This window comes from Eretmochelys imbricata, chromosome 5, assembly GCF_965152235.1.
Source record: "Eretmochelys imbricata isolate rEreImb1 chromosome 5, rEreImb1.hap1, whole genome shotgun sequence".
NCBI lineage: Eukaryota > Metazoa > Chordata > Testudines > Cheloniidae > Eretmochelys > Eretmochelys imbricata.
Window position 1 is genome coordinate 26,502,228 of NC_135576.1, and position 26,043 is coordinate 26,528,270.

Below are 26,043 nucleotides of genomic sequence, written 5' to 3' on the forward strand. Positions count from 1 at the left end.
ACCCAACATTCCATCAGTTATCAGGTTAATACAAATATTTCAAACTGAAAGAGAAGAAATATCTTCTACCACAATTTTAGACTAATATGAATAATGGTGAAAAGGTTTCCTGCTGTATGTTTTGAAAGATTTTAAATGCATTTCAAGGCTATCCCATGGTCAGACGAGGGATAAAACCTCAGGTATAAAGCACATTTATAATATCCATTGTAGAACCTGAACACTTAACTATACTTGAACAGTGCTCAATATTTTTGGCCAGCCACATGAATTCTCAACTAACCACTGGTCTATACCACCGTACACTTAGTAGTAAACCCAAAACCGAATAGATGCAGAAATGTAATCTAGAATCAAATTGAGTGCAGGGTAACTCCATTTCAGGATTGGAGGGTATGATTTAACTATTTCTTTCATCGTAGCTAGCAGCCTAGCAGCAGATGTCAGTGATATTAACTACTCTGCTTTACTTCAATAAGTAGAGCTACCACTTGGGGAATTAAAGGTTCTAGGTTCAGACTTCATCTGGAATGGATTCTTCATAAAAGGGAAGATATCAGATGACAGTAATCCTCAGACTTTCATTTTACCTTCCTAAAACATGAAGTGGAACAATCCTGATTTTTCCACTCATCTAATTTGTTCTTGTGGTAACGCACTTACCCATATTTTATGTTTATGAAACCTTTGTATTCTCCTTTACAGATTTACAGGCACATGTAAAAAAAAAGCAGCAACAACGATGATGGAAAGCTGAATGTATGGTCAAGAACATTTTTGCTTAAAGGTACAAGTTGCACAAATCTTGGAAAAGCAGAGACAATGCCCCAATGGCAAGATGACCTTTTTTGAGAAAAATGTCAGTCAAAGAAATTGAGTCTCTCATGTAAAAATCAGCTTTCCTCTCCCTTTGATCTCTAATTCCCACGTTCCACAGACTTTAAATAGATTTTTCTTGCTTTAAATTTCCTAAATTTAAGGCTGGGATATTACAGTTATGAACGCCAGGAAAACAAGATTTAAGGTTTATACTGCAGTTTTAACCGTAACCATCTGCAAGTATGATATATTAATAATATTTAGCGCTTTACATTTTCAAAGTGCTCTACAAACTAAACCTCACAACACTTGCAGGTGGTTGGCAAGTTATCCCCATTGTACAGATAGGAAAACTGAGATAGATGAAGTGACTTCCCTAACGTCACACAGCAAGTCAGTGGTAGACCTGTGTCTGGAACTCCATTCTTGTCTCCCATTCCAGTGCTAATTCCTCCAGCCTGTGCCTCATGCCCTATCAAGATCACATAACGTGGCAATACAACATATTGTTGAACAAATATTAAGTTTACAAATATGGGTTAAGTATGTGGAAACAAAAAAATAAAAGGGGAGCAGGGGACATAACTTGGTGTGAGTGTATGGCCAGTTAGGAAGTGAGGCTGGATTAACATGAAGGCTAACCATCATTACATTTTCTTGCAAAATTAAAAAAATATAAACTGCACAAATATACAAAATGCCTGAGCATAGAGATTTGCAGAAAATTAACATTTCTGTCTCTTTTGCAGAGAGGAACTAAGATTAGCCTTAAATGAAACAGTGCCGTTGTTGGGCTGATGTATCTTTTTCCGATACTTCCCCAGTTCACATAGTAACCCAACATATTTATGAGTTTGTGAGGTATTTCCACATTTATACGATCTGGGAGGAAAACCAGAATTAAAACGTCAGTTTTATTTTGGCCTACAGCTAACGTTGCAGGCTAGATCTACCCCAGTTTACTTACCGAATGAAGAGAAGCATGTTTTGGTGGGACAGAGAAATTAGAATCCTGAGTATACTTGGTGATTTGAGGGGGAAAACGTCCAGAGGTCTTCTCTGAATAAATTAAGTTTTGGAGCATGCTAAATATCACCCAGTAATTAAGTATATTTAAGATCTAAAGGCTATACATTGGTATCTAGGAAGTGTTTTCCTTTGTATGGGTGACTGAACAAATAATTCTTCTCTTCTACTTTAGAGTAGACAGAAGGTTGAGATTTGTGCCAACTGCAATACTTCTCCTGGATAATCCAGCCCTGGAAAAGTACAATACCAAGGAAAAGTCTTTTTGGTTAGTAAGTCGTCAAAAAGAGAAATTCCCCAAGGATGACTAAAAATGGAGATGGGTCTGACAACATAGTGTGGGGACAGAGGTGATTTCCAGTGTATGGTTTATGTAAGATCTGTTATTGGATATTTTCAGTCCCCGGAAAAATCATGGAACAGGTCCTCAAGGAATCAATTCTGAAGCACTTAGATGAGAGGAAAGTGATCAGGAACAGTCAGCATGGATTCACCAAGGGCAAGTCAAGCCTGACTAATCTAATTGCCTTCTATGATGAGGTAACTGGTTCTGTGGATGAAGAGAAAGCAGTGGACGTGTTGTTCCTTGACTTTAGCAAAGCTTTTGACACGGTCTCCCACAGTATTCTTGTCAGCAAGTTAAAGAAGTATGGGCTGGATGAATGCACCGTAAGGTGGGTAGAAAGTTGGCTAGATTGTCGGGCTCAACGGGTAGTGATCAATGGCTCCATGTCTAGGTGGCAGCCGGTATCAAGCGGAGTGCCCCAAGGGTCGGTCCTGGGGCCAATTTTGTTCAATATCTTCATAAATGATCTGGAGGATGGTGTGGATTGCACCCTCAGCAAGTTTGCAGATGACACTAAACTGGGAGGAGTGGTAGATACGCTGGAGGGTAGGGATAGGATATAGAGGGACTTAGACAAATTGGAGGATTGGGCCAAAAGAAATCTGATGAGGTTCAACAAAGACAAGTGCAGAGTCCTGCACTTAGGACGGAAGAATCCAATGCACCACTACAGACTAGGGACCAAATGGCTCGGCAGCAGTTCCGCAGAAAAGGACCTAGGGGTTACAGTGGACGAGAAGCTGGATATGAGTCAACAGTGTCCCCTTGTTGCCAAGAAGGCCAATGGCATTTTGGGATGTATAAGTAGGGGCATTGCCAGAGATTGAGGGACGTGATCGTTCCCCTCTGTTTGACATTGGTGAGGCCTCATCTGGAGTACTGTGTCCAGTTTTGGGCCCCACACTACAAGAAGGATGTGGAAAAATTGGACAGAGTCCAGCAGAGGGCAACAAAAATGATTAGAGGACTGGAACACATGACTTATGAGGAGAGGCTGAGGGAACTGGGATTGTTTAGTCTACGGAAGAGAAGGATGAGGGGGGATTTGATAGCTGCTTTCAACTACCTGCCAGGTGGTTCCAAAGAGGATGGATCTAGACTATTCTCAGTGGTAGCGGATGACAGGACAAGGAGTAATGGTCTCAAGTTGCAGTGGGGGAGATTTAGGTTGGATATTAGGAAAACCTTTTTCACTAGGAGGGTGGTGAAACACTGGAATGCGTTACCTAGGGAGGTGGTGGAATCTCCTTCCTTAGAAGTTTTTAAGGTCAGGCTTGACAAAGCCCTGGCTGGGATGATTTAATTGGGGATCGGTCCTGCTTTGAGCAGGGGGTTGGACTAGATGACCTCCTGAGGTCTCTTCCAACCCTGATATTCTATGATTCTATGGTATGTTTAATATGGATGCACACCTGTTTGTAGTTTGCACTACTGCTTTAGCTGTATTGGTCTCAGGATATTAGAGTGACAAGATGGGTGAGGTAAGATCTTTTATTGGACCAACTTCTGTTGGTGAAAGAGAAAAGCTTTCAAGCTATATTGAACTGAAGAAGAGCACTGTGCAGTTCAAAAGCATGTTTCTCTCACCAACAGAAGTTGGTCCAATAAAAGATATTACCTCACCCACCTTGTCTCTCTGGTAACTGTTTATAGAACAAAAATGAAACATTTACAGGTGGCCATACGTCTTGATGACTGTAGCAAGCTAAGCGCTATCTTACATAGATTGATCCTAGGAGGTAATTATACAGGATTCTTTGATTTTGTCCCATTTAGAAATGTAGGCAGACTGGCACTCAGAAGTATATGTGGTGAAAATGTCTAGCAGTTACGTTTTTCTGGAATGTAGCCCTTTTACACATTGTGGGTTTTCCAGGTAAAAATTAAGAGTTGAACAAAGCATAACTTCTATTAAGGAAAAAGATGGGAGAGAATGTTTGCTAGGCTTCTACTAGTGTATTTTTTTTTCAAATCCAGATCAAGCAAATTATGTCATTAGTTTCTGAAATATAGTCCTAATAATTCTATTATGGTGGCAATTTTTGTGCAAATAGCAGGCATGGAACGTATTGTCTTTATCAAAAGGTTAGCCATTATACAGGATCATGTACAGAGATACTTTTAAGATTGTGTTGCTAACCCTAGATCTAACCAGGTCTGAGGCCAGCTAGACAACTTTTCTCCAGTTTGTAATTCTCTTCTTGCTGCCTGCCAGTACCATCTCCATGTTTTTCATATTTGTCAATAGTGTATGATCACTTTTGAGATTGCATCCCAGTACTTCCTCCACTGCATTACGTAAATTATGTTTAGTGTAAAAAAAAAGAAAAAATGTTTTCCAAATACATTTAATCCTCAAGGGAGCAATTATACAAAGTATTTTATTTCAGCAGTATAAAAAAAGTTTTCCATTGTTAGAAAAATGTGGTGGTAGCAAAAGAAATTTATAATTTGGCAAATATACATTCTATTCTAATCTGTAGATTAGTAAGAGCATAGAACACACAAATAATCAATTGCAGCAGGAACTTTAATTTTCCCCTACTTCCTTCTGAGCATTTGTTCTTCCAGATTCCAGTGCAGACATCTGAGCTTCCATTTAACAGTTCATTTTCTCTGGACTAACAGTTCTTTATCATCTTAGTCAATGAAGCCGTTCTAATTTAGCCTGTAGGGATTTAAAATTCCCAATAGTGGTCTGCACTGTTAGTGTAGGGCTCATAGACTGAAGTTCAACAAGGTAGCAACTGACAGCATCCAAACATACATTAGTGAATCGTCGTCTGTAAAGAAAAACAACATTGTCAAGAAAACTCATTTTGGCTTTTGTTTATTAAAATTCATGTAAGAAAAGGAAGTGGGATTCCTTCAGATAGTAATGGAATAATCTGTAAATAACAAAAGCCCAAATCAGCTAACTTTAATTTTTCTAACATATAGTTAATGAAAAGCAAATATTTTAAATCTCATGTTTGTGACTGAAGTATACTGGGGAACTTGTTAAATCATTTCTATTTACCTGAGTTTTAACAGTTGCAGCAATTCAAAAACCAAATTTGTAGCTCTTGTCAGTTCAGGAGTGAAATATTTGTTTGAATAATTTCCAGTGTTTTTATCTAATAAATAATAATAAATTTAGAAGTACCCCCTCACTCAGGGATGCCTCAGAAGAACTATGCTGACTTGTTAGGAAACAATGTTATTTTGCAAAACAACTAGTTTTATTCAGTGAAATTTGTGAACATCAATGTAAAATTTGTAAATAAAAGTACATTTACATATACAAAATGGAATGAAAAAACTGAAAATAATCAGATATAAACATGATTCAATAGCAGGAAGGGGAAGCCTAAAATTAAAGATATGCTTTTCTAATTTTATTTATTTAAGTGAAATCTTATGCTTGTAAAAGGATGCTGGATTGTTAGTCCTGGAAAACAGTCCTCATTTCCCAGAATGTGCATTGCATGGACAGATTTACTGCAAGCTTCCCTCCACTATCCTGCCGATATGTCTGAACCCTGTTGCAGAGGAACTATTTCCAAGGGTAGAAGAATTCATACTCCACGGGTAAAATCCTAACCCCAGTTAAGTCAATAGCGAAACTTCTCATTAGAGCAATGGGGCCAAGATTTCACCTCACACCTAAGTAAATTCTTCACAAACCTATGGATTTTAGTTAAGCTCCATCAATAGTTGACAAGTATAAAATTGAAAATAGGTTCATAAAATATACACCAAAAATACCGTAAGTGTACCATATATGGTTGAAAGTTGTTTACAGAGAGGGCCAGTTGCCACTAAAGATTTACCACAATCACTGTGAATCTGATCCTTGAACATAAAGCTTCAAGAGGCAGCCAATTTTTGATGTAATTCGAGGGAGTCCTCATTTTTAAAGAACTAAAAACATTTACTTAAAAGTGAGACACAATTTGTTTAAAAACAAGCACCATAATAATTAAAGCCCCCATCACCTAAAACTACCCAATACATACCTCTGAACAACTGTAAGAGTAACAATGACTTTTGGTGACTCTACCTTGAGTTGCATTTTAAAATCAGTGACCCAAAGGGCTTTGGAGCTTCCAAAACAAATAACTTGAGAGTATATTTTTAAGTTTTGTGGAACATTTGTTTATAGTTCATAGTTACCTCTCAAAGTTAAGCACTTTGTTGGGGTCTTGTACATATCCCGATAATAATACATGAATACATTCCAAAAGGTGTAAAGGCTTTTTCATTCTATTCCAGTACGGATCCTAAAAGAAGATTACATCAATTTAGGGAGGCAGTACTAAGTTAATTCTGATTCATCGATAGGGAAATGTAGAGGATGTCAGTACATAAAAATTGCATTACTGCAATATTTTAAATGTTTGATTTATTACAGCAAAAGAATGAAAAAAAAGTGGGAACTGGATGTTCATTTACTTGCATGGGTTTCCACTAGGGAAACTGTAAAACACATGAAATTCATCAAACAGTATTGTAAATATTAGACTTTGTATAATTCTAAACACACTCTGAACTACTGAATAGTTTGGTAGGGTATGGATATGTAATGGGGTCTACAAACACCATATTGAGCATAGACAGAAAGGTTAGGAGAGCCTCTCCTGTTTACATGGAAGGAGCTTGACCACACCCCCATGTAGCTGCCACAGCTCCCAATTATGGAGACAGGCACCCACAGCTTCAGCCAATAGAGGAAACAAGGCCTGCTGCTATAAAGGAGAAATTACAGAGAAGGAAGGAGAGGCAGAAAGGCCTGGGATAGAGAAGGGGTGACAGCTCTGCAGCAGGCTGCCTCCACAAACACAGTCAAGAGACCGAAGCAGACTGCTAGACTCAATTAGAGGTGAGGACCCAAGTGTGACACTATACCCCATATTCATCACAGTAATATTATGATGCTATGATTATGGCATCATGGCGATGCATTTTGCACAATATGAGTAATGTGAGGTGTCATTGGAAAAGTTATGATTTGCTGAATATTATCTTATTTATAAGCATGTATCATTTTTGTATCTAAAGTTGTGAATATTGACTATGTATCTATATTTCAAATGTAGTTACACCTGGGTGACACCCACTGGGCAAAATGCTTCCAGCCCAGATAGCTGGTTGTGAAGGGCCCATTCAGGGTAATGAGCCATTAGGAAAAACAACAGGCCTTAGGAGAAGGTTATCCCCCACCTGGTGAGCCTTCCTGGGGATGCTCCAGACAACCTGTAAGTAATGGCTGCTATGAAGCAGTAGGGCATGCAAGGGGCATGTGACCAGACCACATGACACTGATCTCCATTTTGGGTACCTGTATTTTCCCACAAACTGGGCTAGGAATTGTTTTTGGAATAAAAGGTTCCCGCCATATGTTAAAGCAGGGAGTGACATCATCTGTGGTTCTTCACTCCCCACTACTCAACACTTAAGAGAAGCTTCTAAGGAAAAGGACTTGGACCAGGGGTGGGGAGCCCAAGCTGTGCCTTGAGAATCTGCAAGCCTGTTTGTATCATCAGTCAGGGTAAGAAATTCCTAAATCATATCCAATCTTTCTAGTATTTTAGGTTTAGTTTACAGTTTTGTTTATTTGCTAGGTAATCTGCTTTGATTTGTTTGCTATCATTTATAATTGCTTAGTATTTATCTTTCTGTAGTTAATAAGCTTGTTTTATGTTCTAACCTAAAGCAGTGTGCCTTTAAGTGAAGTGTCTGGTGAAATATCTCAGCTTGGTTACCACACATGTGCATATTCCTCTCCACATTGAGGGAGGGACATGCCTGGGGAGCTGGGAAACTGGCTGGTGTCTGCTGTTTACACTCAGGTAGCCCAGTTTGGGTGAGCGTTACTACCTGCTGTCGGGTAGTCGGGTGATTACAGGGCTTGGGTGAGGCTGGCTGTGTCCCCAACCCAGCTGTGTGTCTTAGAGGGGCGCTGTGGTTCCCACAGCTCCCAGACTGCACCCCAGGGGTGACAACTGGTCACACCAAGAACTACTCTGACCGGGGACAATCTGAGGAGCATCTGTCAGGAGCAGCAGGGACCCCTCAATAGATTATACCTGGAGCCAGTGACAGGGCAAAATGAACCACATAGATTATCTTTGTTCTTTAATCAGAAAAAACACACACTATGAACTAAACACGCAGGAAGTGATTCTTATTATTTGTGCCAGTCACAACCCAGGGAAATTAATAAGCTAAGAAAGATGAAATAGTTTGTCTGTTTCTGTTGACCTTGGCATTATGAACTACCTCTAAGAAAAAAGAAAATCATATTCAGGAATCCAAGACCTGTTGTCCATGCTGAAGTGCAGCAATTCTAATAATTTTAATCCTATTTATGATAGGCAGGAAATCATCTGTAGCTGAAGTAACAGAAATATCAGAGTTTAGTTTTCCTCACATACTAGGATCAGAAACAGTGAAGTTTTTTATTTTTTAAACTAGTAAGATATTCCGAAATCCCAAGGTCTATTAAAATGTCTGATACATCTCATTTTAACTTTAATATAAAATTTTAGAATTTAATGTTGAAGATAATATTTGAGCTCAAATTTTATCCTTACCCGTGCTTTGAACAACTGGTCATACACTTCAAGTAGCCTAGATAGTGGCACTCCAATTTCCCGCATAGTATAGGTTACGAATCCCACATCCCAGTTCAAAGAACAAACTTGTTGCTCTAAAAACTGCACTAAGAAATCTGAAAAAAAAAAAAGAACTGCCTGTTTAGGTTCCATCTTACTTTAATATTAGTTTAACAAAACTAATTAATGTTAGGTATCTACACAAAGTTATGTCTTCCTTACACAGAACCTTTCAACTGTGGAGATCAAAGCATTTTACAAAGTGGGTAAGAGTTATCCCAGAATTTACAAATGGGAAAACTGAGGCCGAGAGGATATGCAAGATGGGTTGCTTTCCACAGTCAGATGCTGTTATGAGCATCACAAGAGGTATTACTCAGGAGCAACAACACGATGTTACTAAAGGCTTAGCACATTGTCCTTGTGATACTTTCAGGCTATGCTGTTGTCCAGGGAAATTCAAGAGCCCAACTCTGATTTTCCCCTGTGACAGCACAACACACTGCTATTAGATTGCCAGACTAGTCTGTTTTATCCAAAATACCAGCACATCCATACCATGTTTAACTCTCGGTAACATAAAACTCTCGTATTTGCAAAAGCTTAGAGTGACATATATCCATGCAGGTTTTTATACAAACAACCTCTTCACCATGGGATTTGAGTATCTCAAAGAAGAAACACAGACCCCAATCTAATACAGGACACAGAGTTCCCATATATTATACTTCATGGAATTGCCTCTGTAGATATATAAAATATATAGATATGGCAAGTAGATACATAAAGAATCTAACAACTGTACAAAACACACACACACACACAATGCATATATTTAGCATGTGAATAGAAAGACGGCTCTACCCTTCAATGTCTAGTTTATGTAACTGTCCAAAAGTAAATTCAGCTGTTTGAATAGAGCAAAATAAGACCATTTCAGAACTTAGATTAGCTACAGTTTTGGGTGAAAAGTACTAATCATAGGTAAGTTCCAGGAATATAAGAATTGCCATATCATATCTGTATTATTAATATCTGTTTTTCCATTACAATCTTATCTATTCTCTTTTTCTAGCCACTCTCCCCAATCATCCTCCAAAGTGACTGTGATAATAAGCAAGCACCACAACCCCATTGTCCAAATTCTTACTCTTGGACAACAAAGAAATGACCAGCCATCTGCCCTAAAACCCATCATCAGGAATTCCCTAATTTACTCAACAACCTCAATCACTATTGTCTTCGCAATAGTAAACCTCAATGAAAATTGATTTCATTTTACTATTCCAGCCACAAGGGAAAATTTAACATATAAAAACAGTGATTAAATATTACAGACAGCGGAGGAAATAAAGTTTTCTTTAGAAACATAATCTTACAATTGTCTCTTTTCAGAAGAAAAAGACAGGTAATTTTCCATTAATCTGAAAAAAACTTGTTTCACCATGCTCTTTTGATTCTGTCTTGTATAAAGAGTACAGCATGTAAAGCTAACATTTATTTAACATATGCAAAAACAGCATCTATATATACTGGTAAATTTAGTTGCTTTTTAATTAGCATCATACAAAGTTTAAATACTGAATAAAACATGTATGTTTCAATGCTTAGGGAGTACATTTGAACCCATTGCCATAATGCCTATTTTTCTTCCAACTACTCTGTTAAATTGCTTACCTAAAGGAAAATAACGAGGTGTGCCAGCGTATATCTTTCCAAGCAATACCATCTTTAGACTAAGAGCTTGCATTCTGTCAGCTGGGCTCAGTGTTACACTGTCACTCAACTCTGAAAGAGAACAATTAGGCATATAATCTACCTTTAAAACTAAAGTTTATGGAGGGTAAGTAAATTAAAAAAAACAGCTATTACCTCTTACTACAGTGTTGTACTTGCATTTACCACTAACACTTCAAGCAAGTCTTTTCTAACCCTGACTTTTATATTCTTAGGGCATACACACAACTCCATTTATTGTTGGTGGGAAGTCAGTATGTATGCATGTAGAAATGCAAATACACTTTCAGATTTCATACGAATGCATATATGTTATATGAATAGGTTTAGTATTCCCTGGAATTTCACATAAATTCACTAATATACATGACCAAATGGCTTTAATATCTTAAGAAGTCTTATCCAATAGCTTTTGGGAGACCTATGTGAAATGAACTGTAGTTTCAAGCCAATACTCAGTGGAAAGGTGCACACATCGCAAAATCACCATCAACGATGACACAACTTTCCTGGCAGTCTCCAGTACAAAAGCAAGGACTGAGTGGGCAAGGAAAGTGAACTACTTGTTCACTATAGAGGTTAAGGCAAACTGGCAGAGCCAGGTGGGGAAGCCTGCCCTGCTAGAACCAGTGCTCTACCTCTTCTTTGGATAAACAGAAGACTTCAGTTTCCATGAGGTCAATTTGGCAACCTTTCATAAACACTAAATTCACCTGAGGTTTTAATCCTTCTCAGCATAGCTTTACTTAACATTTTGATTAAGATTTCCTTATCCTGAAACCTTCAGATGAAAGTCTGCAGGATTTCTGAAGCCATCTCTTTTAGAAATGCCCCTGTATAATGGCAACCAAGAGAAGTATAAACAGAGCTCTGCTCTGCCAAGCAGATGATCAGGGGTTTGAGGTCAGCAGGGGGTAGAAGTGGCAGCACACTCTGCCCTCTAGAAGGATCTTCACTTGCCATTTGGCAACTCATTTCTGTCTCCAGAGAACGCTATGTCCAGACTTTCCTTGAAGAGAGACATGGTTGCACATAATTGGTACAGGATGAGGGGGGAGGGAGGAAGAGAGGGGTGTTTCCTAGTGGATCACAAACTAAATAGGAGTCAACAATGTAATACTGTTGCAAAGCAAAAAAAGCAATCATAATTCCGGGATGTATTAGAAAGAGTGTTGTAAGCAAGAAACAAGAAGTAATTCTTCTACTCAACACTGGTAAGGCCTCAGCTGGGGTACTGTGTCCAGTTCTGGGCACCGCACTTCAGGAAAGATGTGGACAAACTGGAGAAAGTTCATAGGAGAGCAACAAAAACGATTAAAGGTCTAGAAAACTTGAACTACTTGGAAAGACTGAAAAAATTGGGTTTGCTTAGTCTGGAGAAGAGAAGACTGCAGTGGGACATGATAACAGTCCTCAAATAGGGCAAAAGGTTGTTATAAAGAGGAGGGTGATAAATTGTTCTTATTCACTGAGGATAGGACAAGTAGTAAGCGGCTTAGATTGCAGCAAGAGAGATTTAGACTAGAGATTAGGAAAAAATTCCTAACTGAGAAGGTTAGTTAAGCACAGGAACAAACTACATATGGAATCTTCATCATTGGAGGTTTTTAAGAACAGGTTAGACAAAATACCTGTCAGGAATGGTCTAGATCAGTGGTTCTCAAAGCTGGTCCGCCGCTTGTTGAGAAAAAGCCCCTGGCGGGCCGGACTGGTTTGTTTACCTGCTGCGTCCGCAGATTCGGCAGATCACAGCTCCCAGTGGCCGCAGTTCGCTGCTCCAGGCCAATGGGGGCTACGGGAAGCGTGGCCAATGGGGGCTGTGGGAAGGCAGCCAGCACGTTCCTGGGCCCGTGCCGCTTCCCGCAGCCCCCATTGGCCTGGAGCGGCGAACTGCGGCCACTGGGAGCCGCGATCGGCCGAACCTGTGGAAGCAGCAGGTAAATGAACTGGTCCGGTCCACCAGGGGCTTTCCCTGAACAAGTGGCTGACGTGCTTTGAGAACCACTGGTCTAGATAATACTTGACTTCTGCCTCCGTGCAGGGGACTGGATTAGATAACCTATCTCAGTCCCTTCCACTCCAACATTTCTATGATTCTATAAGGCAATGAAGGGGAGTAAGATGATTAATTGGGTGGGAGGATGTGCTGTAAAAAATGCCTATCTATAACGTGGGTTATTCAAGTCACATGTACATGTAAATCATCCTGAGATTTGTTTGTACAAATATTTGATTTCTATCTTTCGTTAGGCACTGGAAACAATCATGTTAACATTACTGAATTAATAGGCAGGCTCAAAAACCCAAGGACAGTTCAATTTCAACATACCATTTAATAAAGCCATTTTAAAAAAAATTGTGTAAATAGATAATGCTACTAACAAATGAACATATTTATTATTATAATGGAAAATAAGTGATTTTTTTCCTACGTATGTTATAACATGTCTTTGTGTTTAACAGCTGCATTCCACTCACTGTTAACACATCTTCTAAATCTTTAGAATGATTGAAATGAGGAGCATTCAGCTGCCATGTCCACAACTGGAAGAAAATGTACTTCTACTGCTGCAATACAAACAGACTCAAGCCCCAATCCCAAAACAAGCTACATGGGAGTACAGAGGATGAGGACCTCATCCTGTACTATTCTTTTGTTTAAATAATAAGCCTTTGAATTTCTACAAAATTCAAAGGCTTTGAAGTTAGGTTTTACATTCAATGAAATCTATACTGCAGAATATTCCTAAAAGATATACTTAACATCTCATGTGGATAGGATACTAACAGCAGCATAAGATCACTGGCACTAAGTGCTTTCATTATCAGTTATTCTATATTTCTAAGCTACTTCAGTCCCAGTCTGTCAAGACTTGCCTTTCTCAATTATTTCTTGCCAAAGAGTCTGCACCAAGATAGGGTCTGAATGCCCTGCACAATGTATAATTGCAAGCTTACACTCCGAGAGTTTGAAAGGGTCAGCAAATTCACCATACAGCTGCAATAAAAAAGACAGAGTTTGGTATTTCAGTCAAGACAAAACACCACGATTTATTATCTGAGTGAAATTAAATAGAACAGTTATTCATTAACATGCACCATACACAAAGTGAAACAAAGCCAAAATAGTAGACGGTGCATTTTAATAGCCATTGACAGATATTGCATGAAGAGCATTTGTATTGAATCAAGTCAGCTCTGTATCACCATACAATCTTAAAATTTTAAAGCAAGCTAAGAAAAAAATAGAGTGTTTGCCAATTCAACACCTCTAAAACCAAAGAAGCTATGCACTGTAAATAATATGTGTTTCCTACAGCCGACAACACAAAGAGAGAGATGAAATTATTGAAGGTAAAATATGAAAATATAAGATTAGACAGGCTAAACCTAAATATATATAAATTTTGAAAACAGGAAGCTGAATTCACTGTGACTGTTTTGGCTAATAGCTGATAAACAATTTGTTGGAATCTGTCATTCTCAGATATTAGAGAAGCTTATATTCAGGAGTGGGATATTGCATCTTCTTTTGCATGAGTAGTTTGAGCAGTCAGGTGAACATCAACTTATTTCTAATCACCTTGGTTATGTCCATCAGCTCAGAATCCAACTGGGAAATTGCATCTTGTACTGAAGAATGATGGAAATATTGCCGTTGTAATGTTTCCTCTATTTGTAGCTGTATCCTAGCCACCTAGTTTTAAAAAAATCAAGATAATTCAAGAGTCCTTCATTTCATCCAAAGCTATGGAAACTTGGAAAAACCTAGAATTGGTTCTAACATTTGAATACAGACATTCCATGAGTATATGGTAAAGACATAATCCTAGTAAAGTGAGTGAATCTGGATCCGCTGATTTTTACTGGGACAATGCATTTCAGCCTAAACAGTCTGTTTTTGCATTTACATCAGTAGAAAAAAAAATAGTGTAATTGTCAATAATACAAAAGACCTATGCTAACACTGATATTAATAGAAACATTAACTTTTCATCATAGCTTCTCCCCTGTCCTGTCCCTCCTCTCTTGTCCTGTCCATTCTCCTTCCGTCCAATGCCCTCGGCCCCTAACTTTTCTTTCCATTTCCTCCCTAATGAAGCCCACCTCCCAAAAAATAATTATGGAACTAACATGATGTTTGCTGCCATTACACAATTCACTCTGCTGTGTGCTATATCCCATTCCCCCACCCTGTCTGTCTTCTTTATTAGATTTTAAGCTCTTCAGGGAAGGGACTGTGCTGCTCTGTGTTTGTACAATGCCTAGCACAATCAGGCCCCCACTCTTGGTTGGTCCTTAGGCAGTACCATAAACATGATTAATAATAATTGCAACTAAGGAAAATGGTTTTTCATTTTTTCTTACTTCCATTTTCTCTTCTAGTTCATGTAGGAATTCACCATCTGCAGCTATCGATGATATGGCAGTGGAACTCTTGGCACTCAAAATGGCACGTGCAATATATTCAAGACGCTGCTGAAGTGAAATCTCTGTGCTGTAAAAGAAACATTCAATTGTAAGCCACGTGCCTAGAACATAGAATCATAGAAATGTAGGGCAGAAAGGGACCTTGAGAGGTCTAGAACAGCTACTGTGCTGAGGAAGGACCAAGTAAACCTAGACCATGCCTGACAGGTGTTTGTCCAGACCATGCCTGACAGGTGTTTTCAAAAACCTCCAGTGATGGGGATTCCACAACTTCCCTTGGAAGCTTATTCCAGAGCTTAACTACCCTTAGAGTTAAAAAGTTTCTCCTAAAATCTAATCTAAGTCTCCCTTGCTGCAGATCAAGCCCATTACTTCTTGTTCTCCATGTCCATTAAAGGAAGGACACAGTTCACACCATCCTCTTTATAACAGCCATTAACATATTTAAAGACTGTTTTCAGGTCCCCCCTCAATCTTCTCTCCAGAATAACCAAGCACAGGACCTTTTACCATGCTTGTTGTTCTCCTCAAGTTTCTCCCAATTTATCCACATCTTTCCTAAAGTGTGTCGACCAGAACTGGACACAGTACTCCAGCTGAGGAGTCACCAGTGCCAAGTAGAGTGTGACTATTACTTTCAGTGTCTTATGTATGACATTTTTGTTATTACACTCCAGAATATTAGCCTTTTTTGCAACTGCATCACATTGTTGACACATTCAATTTGTGGTCCACTATAAACCCTAGATCCTTTTCAGCACCTACTTAGTTATTCCCAATTTTGTAGTTGCACATTTGATTCTACCTTCCTAAGCATAGTACTTTGCACCTGTCTTTACTGAATTTCATCTTTCTGATTTCAAACCAATTCACTAATTTGTCAAGGTCATTTTGAGTTCTAATCCTGCCCTCCAGAGTGCTTGCAATATCTCCCAACTTGGTGTCATCTGAGAATTTTATAAGCATACTCTCCACTCCACTATCCAAGTCAAAATACTGGACTGACCCCTGTGGGACACCACTAGATATCCCTTACCATTTTGACACCAAACCACTAATAATTACTCCTTGAGTACGTATTTCAACTAGTTGTCAGTACTATAATACCCAGTTTTTAGTAATTTCATCTAGACCACATTTCCCTAGTTTGTTTATGAGAATGTCATGTGGAACTGTTGTATGCAATGGTGTTCTAGCCATGTCAGTCCCGGGATATTAGAGAGACAAGGTGGATGAGTTAATATATTTTATTGATCAACACGTCTCATCACTCTCACCAGTAGAAGTTAGTCCAATAAAAGATATTACCTCACCCACCTCGTCTCTCTAATGTGGAACTGTGTCAAAAGCTTTATTGAAGTCAAGATATATCATATCTACTGCTTCCCCCTATCCACTAGGCCAGTAATCCTGTAAAAAAGCGTGTTCCCAAGACTGTTCCCAAAATAATTATACTAAAGGGAGCATAGGAATCAGGACTTCTAAATTCTCCAGGCTCTGACACTGACTCCAAGTGTAACTAAATAACCACTTTGTATGTGCCCATCTGTAAGACATTTCTTCCTCTGCTACTCTACAATTATTATATAAAACTATATAATAAAATACACAATGTAACTAAGTTACCAGTCAATATTCTACAACTACATTAATTCTGTAACCTGTTTATTTCTGTGTAAAATATGCAACAATTTCCATTTTATCATTCTAATAGTAGCCAGGTTAAAAATAATATTTTAGGTTTTTGTTTATTGTTTAGTCTTTACACAAATTAACTTTTCTTTTATTATCTCAATACTAGGAATAATACACTGATGACAAACTGTCCATACCTGTGCATGTCTGCCAATTTAGCCAACACTCTGGCTGCATTACTGAAATTCCTGTTCTTCTCAAAGTATCTCCACAGTAAATCCATATAACGGACTTTGTTTTGATCAATCTTGGCCATACGCACCAGATATGGCTCCAGAAATGGGGAGGTAATCTGCAGGAATCATATAAACCACAGATAGGTCTTTTTTTTTTTTTTTTTTAAAAGCATCCTTAAAAACTTCTCTGTTCCTAGTGTGTGTTTTTAGCCAGTATTACAATCAACTCTTTGGGCCTAATAGAAGTACCCTACAAAATATTTTTGTGACTATGTTTGTTTTGCATGATCTTACCTGTAGCAGTTTATCTGCAAGGTCAGCTTGTATCAGCCAGTTGTAGAGAGCAATAGAGAAGAGTTCATCTGTTGAACGCTGAGCCAATTTTAGCATTTGTTCAAACTAAAGGAAGAAAAGCTCAAAGATGTTACTCCAGAACTGTTCACATTTCATAAATAGCTCAAAGTCTTTGTCACCGGGCTTACAAACATTGCATATTTATATGTGCCAACATCTATATTAACATTCAATAATTTCTGTGAACACCGTATCTTCTCACATACTGAAACAAATTCATTTCAAGTCCTGACTTTATCTCTGTTAATTTACTTTGCAACAATATGTTGTACAAACTTCCTTAATAGTTGTAACTAGGTTTCTTTTGTAAATTTCTTACATGCTGTCCCGCTTCTTCATTGCTCAGCATATTGGGATCAGATGACAACACTGGAGGGCCTGGCTTTTTGGGCACACTGGGAGACTGAGGAGCAGCTTTACTTTGATTTACTAGTTCCTGAAGGGTGTCAGTGATGCACTTGTAACTATTTAACCTGCAAGTAGGTGCAAGAGAAAGAACAGTTTAAGTTACAGATATCTGTGAGATCCTTGTTCCCACAAAATAGGTTACTATATACATTGAAAAAATATTTCTGAAACTAAAAGGAAAGGTTTTCTATAGGACCCTGTGAGTTGAATCAATGTAATTTACTACCAGTCTCTCTCCTCTGGAATGATCTTCCTCACAAATACTTTGTTGTGCAAATCCCCCACTTCAGTAGTAACTGCTAACATGCTATTTTCCTTTCAGTTAGGAGGGCAGGGTGCAAAGGCCTTGGAGGGTGCTTATTCCCAATAAGAAATAATTTAAGGGCTATACACTATGAATACTACTCCTCAGTCAGGTCATATTTTTCATAATGGAGCATCTTCCATTAAAAAAGTAACATGACTAAACCTGGCAAACATTTTACAGATATTCTTGAAGTCATTGCTGCCCCCAAACAATAGTGCTGTAAAGGGGGGCAGTTATAATCCTGAATATCATCCACAATTCCCTTTTTTTTTTTTTTTTTTTTTTAACAAGTTACAGGTTAATTCAATTATATAAAGTTTAGATCAGACAACCTTCCCCAAACCATATCTTATTACCTACGATCAGTTAACCTTTTGGCCAAAATAAAGATGGCACATCTTATCACTATCTAAGAAACATGCACTGAGAAAAATGTGTTCTCACCCTGCTCTTAATTCTAGAAGGCTTATCTATCATCCCACCCAAATCAGTGGAAAAGTTCTTATGAGTAAAGTGCCTTGAATAAAATTGCCCGTATATCCTGAAAACTTGCCTCTCCTGGAAAGCCTGGAGTCCAACAATATCCTCATCAGGTTCTCCATTTTTGTAGAAATGAAGTCCAAGACCTTGAGGATCCTTCTTCTCAGCAGCAGTAAGAGACAGTTCCACCACACCCTCATAGAAACGCACTTGAGATAAGGAAGAACTGAGAGTTTGGTCCATCACAATATTAAACATACTGCGAACTACTATACAATACTGAACTAATATATTGCACACTTCCCATTTTAGAATGCCAGAATTCCCCTCACTCCCAGTGGCCCTGATCCTACAAACACTTATGCACATGCTTAATTTGGGGGACTATTGACATGCTTAAAGTTATACATTTGAAGGATTGGGGCCCAAAACATTTTGAATATTACAGCAGTTGTATGATTATCTACAAAAAGAATTCATTTTCTCTGAATGCTAAGTTAACACAGAATGATCTTTCAACAACATGTATAGTATGAGACAACATCTGCAACAATAAACAGCCATTTAAATTCTACCCTAAGTGTTTTGTTAGAAGAATTTTACCAAATGGTTAAGTGCCTTGGCAATTTAGTGTAGAAAATGTGGAACAGTGCACAGGAGTATTTTTTAAATAGGAAAAATATGCCTGAGTTGCTCAAATCTAATCAAGACAAGCCATAAATAAAAGAAGATTTTGATGTGTATAAAATGCAAGGGCTAACAATAAGCTATTTATGGATGAAATTTGCTCAAAAACCAGAGGGAAATAAAAAACATGACACTAATGGACATCAGGAAAACTTCTTTATGCACAGAACAATCCATTTGTGGAATGGATAACAAAACACTAAAATCAGAAATTCAACCATGAATGTATTAAAAAACCCAAACAAATTCAACAAGTATAGTGCCTGAAGTAAATAGGATGAAATTCAATAAGAACACATGCAAAGTACTCTACTTAGGAAGGAACAATGAGTTGCACACAAAATGGGAAATGACTTCCTAGGAAGGAGTACTGCAGAAAGGAATCTGGGGATCATTGTGGATCTCAAGCTAATTATGAGCCAGCAGTTAGAACGGTTGCCAAAAAAAAAAAAAAAAAAAAAAAGCAAACATCATTCCGGGATGTATGAGCAGAAGTGTTGTAAACAAGGCACGAGAAGTAATTCTTCCGCTCTACTCTGTGGTGATTAGGCCTCAACTGGAGTATTGTGTCCAGTTCTGAGTGCCACATTTCAGCAGAGATGTGGACAAATTGGAAAAAGTCTAGAGAAGAGCAACAAAAACAATTAAAGGTCTAGAAAACATAACCTATGAGGGAAGATTGAAAAAACTGGGTTTGTTTAGTCTGGAGAAGAGAAAACTGAGTGGGGACATAATAGTCATGTACATAAAAGGTTGACGGAGGTACAAGGAGGATAGGGAAAATTGTTCTCCTTAACCTCTGAGGATAGAACAAGAAGCAATGGACTTAAATTAGAGCAAGGGCAGTTTAGGTTGGACATTAGGAAAACCTTCCTAATTGTCAGGGTGGTTAAGCACTGGAATAAATTGCCCAGGGAGGTTGTGAAATCTCCATCACTGGAGATTTTTAAGAGCAGGTTAGACAAACACCTGTCAGGGATGGTCTAGAGAATACTTAGTCCTGCCTTGAGTGCAGGGGACTGGACTAGATCAGGGATTCTCAATCTTTTTCTTTCTGAGGCCTTCCCAACACGTTATAAAAATTCCATGGCCCATCTGTGCAACCAGAATTGTTTTTCAGCAGATTTAAAGCCAGGGCTGGCATTAGGGGATAGCAAGCAGAACAACTGCCCAGGGCCCCACACCACAAGGAACTCTGTGAAGCTAAGTGCTCGGGCTTTGGCTTCAGCCCCGAGTAGCAGGGCTTGGAATTCGGCTTTCTGCCCTGGGCCCTAGTGAGTCTAATGCTGGCCCTGCTTTCTGGTTTATTTTGAAAGACTCCCTGAAACCTGCTTGCGCCTCCCAGGGGGCCCCAGAGTCCTGGCTGAGAACCGCTGGACTAGATGACCTCTTGAGGTCCCTTCCAGTCCTATGATTCTATGGTGAAAAGAAGAATCATTACAGATTAGGCCTATTGATGGACAAATGTAAATGAGCTGCTTAGATTCCTTCCATCCTGAAATATGACTATCAATAACAGCATAAAATAAGGCAAAGAGTTAACATATTTAGAATGTGAATTTGTACATAAGCTCCTCTGACTCCATGTGTTCATTTTTCTTACCTATATGTATATTTTTCTGGATTATCTCTCGGCTACTCCAAGAATACTATGCTTTGATCTGAAGTGCCAAAAAGAGGTAAAAATGGGGTCTGAACCAAAGACTGAACTCAAAAGTTGTCAAGTTTCCAGTGCTGTTTGCCTCTCACCTTGTCTATATTGTGCACAGACATTAGAAAGGTCCACTTGATTGCTGATCTTTTGGTACTCCTTCAATGACTCTCTTAGCATCTTCTCTTTTTCCAATTTGCTCTGAACCTGTCGGGACCGCTGAAGCAATTCATTTGCCTACAGTAAAACAATTGGAAATTTAAGTCCTTATTAATTTAAGTTACACTGTCATGAAGATTTTCTTTGCAATAACTCAGTTTCTGTTAACTCACATGTTTCAAAGCCTGAAGTACTACGGACCTTATCACTTCAAGTTTAAAAAAAAAAAAAAAAAGTTCTCTGCCCAGAGACAACATGTCAAGTTCTAGGCAGAAAGATTCTGTAACCAAAATAAGGGACAAAAGGAAGTTTTTGTTACTGGTTTACTGGCTGACTGAAATGAATGAATTAGTTCCTGTTTGAACGCTTGTTTTTAATGCTCCCGGGTGGATTACAGCGTTGTAAGATTGCTTAAATGTTAGGGCAAAAGAGGTTTTATATACATGGCTTTTTAACTATTACATAAATCTAAAGGAAATAAAGTTGGAGATGCAATTAAAAGTAGATTCATAATGGAAAATGTGCATTTAGCTATTGTATCACTACCAAATGACATGTCATTTAATGGCAAATAAATCTGACAGTCAAGAGCACAAACATTTTGTGCTCATTTGATCACACTACCTAATATTCTGCAAGTTTGGATGGAAGACCACTAATGATAATCAGCACATTTAAAGTAATTTCTGTTAGGCTTACATTGAGCTCCAAGAGGATACATATTAATATATACACATTAATATAAAATGCACAATAGCATTTTGCTAAGGCAAAAGAACAATTATACAGAACAATTCTGCCTTCCATGAATACCTCTCACTTTCACCACAGATAATCGAAAGTACATTATACCTTGGAACAGACAGCATCATCAGTACTGTACAGAAGTGGACATATGTCTTGTAAATGTGAACTGATGCCATCCACAGCAGCATTATCTCTGATGTAACAGTTAATGAGAGAGGCAATGAGTGCTCCAGTTAACTCTTTGTCTCTAATTACTAAGTCTTTGAAAGTAGTAATCTTCAAATGCTCTTGAAATTCCTATTGGAAGAAAAAAAATCCATTATATTTCCAAAGCTGCAGCATTCTCACATTTCCAAACAGGGCTATTATAATAGAAGCAAATTCAGCTGCTTTCCCAACAAAAAAATTTCAATGACCAAAATTCACAGAATCAATGCACATTTTTTAATGCATATTAACGATTAAAATAGAAAATACTATATTAAAGAGGATGGCCCAGCAGTTATGGCCCTTGCCTGGGACTCAGAAGAGCAGAGTGCAATTTCCTGCTCTGCCAAGGACTTCCTGTGTGGCCTGAAGTCTGTCTCACTTAAGTCTCTGTGCCTCGGTTCCCCATCTGTAAAACGGGGGGAATAATCCTATGTCCCTACCTCAGAGGGCTGTTGTGACAACGAATATGTTAAACATTGTGAGACATTCAGATACTGTAGGACTGGGGCCCATATATCTATCTAAGAGAGATGGATAAATGAATACTGCTGACTCAAAGGACTTTGGACGCAAAGGAAATTATGCATGTTTGCACCCTTGTTTGCTTCTTTGTATAAAGTCTTAAAGATTATCATCCTGTTTTTTAAAAAAATCATATAAATATCTGGTCATGTGAATCTTTTTGCAAACTAGTGGTATTATCTCTCAAGAGACTGAAAACTGCAAGAATGCAAGAGAAAGGTTTTTTTGTTAGTTTTAAACAGCTAGTTAACTAACTCTTGACAAACACTGGAGAAATGCTTCTTTTTTTAAAACAATCACTCCCAACCTCAAAAGTAGGGGACTGAGAAAACTCCCATGTCCATTTTTTAAACCAACAAATAAAACAAAGATACTTTCCCTCAGCGCGTACACACACACACTTCTGCAAATCATATTTAAAATTATCCTCACTATCACCAGGACAGAATTACTTATGCTCATAAATTAACTGCTGGTGCTAGGTTGGTGCTAATGGTGCAATGTTTTTCATTGCCAAACAAAAGAACTTTGATTAAAACTGTTATTGATGGGCAACTTAGAACACTCCATGTTGTTTACACAAGACAAATGTAGTTACTTTCTTTCCTTTATAAAGGTGACTTCAGTTCTACTTTCTCTGTCACTGAAATCAACTGTGTTTCATATAGGCTTTAGATTCCAAAGGTGTCTCCTGAGTTACTCGCTGCAGCATTTGTTGACACATCTGCCAATTATCTCAATGGTGGCAGCAGCAGAAGTTCCTCCACAAATTTCCTCGAGGACTGAACAGCCTTTCGCATCCCAAAACTGCTGGGACTTGAAGCCTCTGGTACCTGGGCCTTTCTTCCTCTGCTAGACCTTTGCAAGCCAGAAGGCAGGGAGTGAATTTTCTATGCAGGCTCATTTCAGTCCCATTGTCTTCACTCTGCACTTCCCAGACTTTGCTCAATGGCAAAGTGAGGACAAAGTGATTACAAAACAAACTCAATATTAACTTCTAAGCAGAGTTTTAAAAAAGCAAATCCAATATTACTTAATAGCATTTCAAATCGGCTAATTAGTTTGGGGTGTGAGAGCAACACGTTAGATTTTATTTTAAGGGAATACTTGCAACACCAAGAAAACTGAACTCTAGAAATCTCTGTACATGCTGTATAGGTTGTGAAGTCCATTTAAATGGATTAGACTAATTGTTTAAAATACATATTTAAGAAGTCCAGACTTGTTAAATGCAATCAACTAAAAAACAGACTGTTGTTCAGTAAAGTTTATACCATACCTTCTGAAGCTCACCTACAACAACATTGAATTGGTGCTCACAGAGAAGTTTCCACAAAGCTAAAGCTTGGCAGGTTTTGTGAACAAGTTGCTGGATCCCTTGAAGTGAGGTCTTTTCCGTTAACTGTGCCTCTGCTGTAACATTGAATAGATCATGGGTAATTTTCTATTCAGGTACTACATGTGGTCTTCTTGAGTTACTATGCCAACTTTTGTTTTACAATGACATTTCCCCATATTTTTAAGGAGTTTTTTCCTCTCTCTTTGATGTTTCATTTTCATTCCTGTTTGTGTGGATCTTTAAATCTCAACACTTCCCAAAACAGATACTAATTTGTCACTACTCATCTCCAACTACAAACACAACAGAAGACCTTTTTGAAAAATAAACATAGTTCTGTATGTGCATACTGATTTCATATATTGACCAGCCTCAAATAGAAGTCCAGATTAATAATTTATCATAAATTAAAAAAAAAGTGTATTAAATGAACTATACTAAATTATTCTAGAAACAGCAATTATAAATAATTTACTTAGAAATTTCCTTAACTTATGACTGCTATGGTAATGTAAATAAATTATTGATAATAGTAAGGCATTAACTAATCGCATCTTCTATTTAACAGCATCCCTTAAACATGAAATCTAAGTAACAAAAATAAAAAGGAAAAAAAAACCAATCCATGGATTGGAGTTAAGGGTGTGTTATGATGAAATATGAATATCTTTATATTGGATACAATATGTTGACTATGTAGGCAATGTAATACTTATGATGTCCTTAATTCACTTCTTTGATTAAGTGCTTGCATGTTGTGAAGATGCAACCACTACTGGTCACTTGGAAACCACAACTATGTTTGGAAAGAAACTTTTTGAGTTTTGGCATGCACACAGAAAAATATAACAAAACATTAATAGGCACTTGATCATTTTATTCTATTTAAAGGTTGTTGTTTTTTACTATTGGCAATATTTGTTACAGAAATGAGAGTGAAAGCATGAGAGAATTAGTAAACTGAAGAAACCTAAAGAACTTTGATCCTTGCTGTGTACGTGCACCACACAGCTAGTGAACTGATCTCATGCTGCATCTCTGTGAGTAACCCCTCATCCTGTCTGGTTTCTGAGTGCTGGCTGAGGTCTAAAACCTGTATTTAAGGAGGAAGCACAGTCTAATGGATTGGGTGACAGGAATTCATGAGTTCTAAACCAAGCTCTGCTATCTTCTTGATGGCTGGACTTTGCAAGTCTCAGTTATCTCATCAATTAATGGGGAGTAATACATACTGACCTACCTCACAGAAGAGTTGCTTGGATTCATATTATTACACCATTTAGAAAAGGTAAATTGCTACGTACTATGATTAACAAATACAGACAATTTTATGAATTAGCATGGCACAGATATTATCTGTATTACTGTATCACCTAGAAGCCCTATTCATGGACAGAGGACCCCATTATGTATAGAGACTTGTGACAAAAAGGAAGAAAGACCATAAGAATGGCCAAAGTGGGTCAGGCCAATGGTCCATCTAGTCCAGTGTCCTGTCTTCCAACAGTGGCTGGTACCACCGTTCTGATACTTCAGAACAGAATAGGGCAATTACTGAATGATCCAACCCGTCCGCCAGTCCCAACTTCTGGAAGTCTGAGGTTTAGGGACACTCAGAGCATGAGGTTGCATCCCTGACCATCTTGGCTAACAGCCACTGGTGGACCTATCCTCTATGAACTTATCTAATTCTTTTTTGAACCTAGTTAAGTTTTGGCCTTCACAACATCCTCTGGCAATGAGTTCCACAGGTTGACAGTGAGTTATGTGAAGTATTTCCTTACGTTTGTTTAAACCTGCTGCCTATTAATTTCATTGGGTGACCCCTGGTTCTTGTGTTACGTGAAGGGATAAATAACACTTTGTTATTCACTTTCTTCACACTATTCGTGGTTTTATAGACCAGTATCATATCCCCGCTTAGTCATCTCTTTTCTAAGATGAACAGTCTCTGCATATGGAAACCATTCCATGCCCCTAATAATTTTTGTTGCCCTTCTCTGTACCTTTTCCAATTCTAATATATAATTTTTGAGATGGGGCCATCAGAACTACATGCAGTATTCAAAGTGTGGGCATACCAAGGATTTACATAGTAGTATTGTGATATTTTCTTATTGTCTATCCCTTTCCTAATGGTTCCTAACATTGTTAGCTTTTTTGACTGTCACTGCACATTAAGCCAATGTTTTCAGAGTGGTAACAGCTAATTTAGACCCCATAATTTTGTACGTTTAGGTGATATTATGTTTTCCAATGTGCATTACTTTGCATTTTGTCAACATTGAATTTCATCTGCCATTTTGTTGCCCAGTCACCCAGTTTTCTGAGATCCCTTTGGAACTCTTTGTAG

The 26,043-nt window shown here is 38.1% G+C and overlaps 1 protein-coding gene across 2 annotated transcripts in view; it reads right to left on the reverse strand.

The window, feature by feature from the left end:
• Window positions 1-4,523: 4,523 nt before the first annotated feature.
• NUP155 (nucleoporin 155) overlaps window positions 4,524-26,043 on the reverse strand; it is a 48,592-nt gene continuing 27,072 nt past the window's right edge. For both annotated transcript variants that reach the window (XM_077816771.1, XM_077816772.1), the window contains exons 22-35: window positions 23,631-23,764; window positions 21,725-21,916; window positions 20,812-20,950; window positions 18,449-18,584; window positions 17,500-17,653; window positions 17,121-17,225; window positions 16,788-16,942; window positions 14,893-15,022; window positions 14,108-14,221; window positions 13,402-13,522; window positions 10,465-10,575; window positions 8,767-8,903; window positions 6,347-6,453; window positions 4,524-4,974 (exon numbers count right to left, since the gene is read on the reverse strand). In XM_077816771.1, the coding sequence (XP_077672897.1) occupies window positions 4,836-4,974; window positions 6,347-6,453; window positions 8,767-8,903; window positions 10,465-10,575; window positions 13,402-13,522; window positions 14,108-14,221; window positions 14,893-15,022; window positions 16,788-16,942; window positions 17,121-17,225; window positions 17,500-17,653; window positions 18,449-18,584; window positions 20,812-20,950; window positions 21,725-21,916; window positions 23,631-23,764 (1,874 nt within the window). In that variant the 3' untranslated portion in view covers window positions 4,524-4,835. The remainder of the gene's footprint in view (window positions 4,975-6,346; window positions 6,454-8,766; window positions 8,904-10,464; window positions 10,576-13,401; window positions 13,523-14,107; window positions 14,222-14,892; window positions 15,023-16,787; window positions 16,943-17,120; window positions 17,226-17,499; window positions 17,654-18,448; window positions 18,585-20,811; window positions 20,951-21,724; window positions 21,917-23,630; window positions 23,765-26,043) is intronic.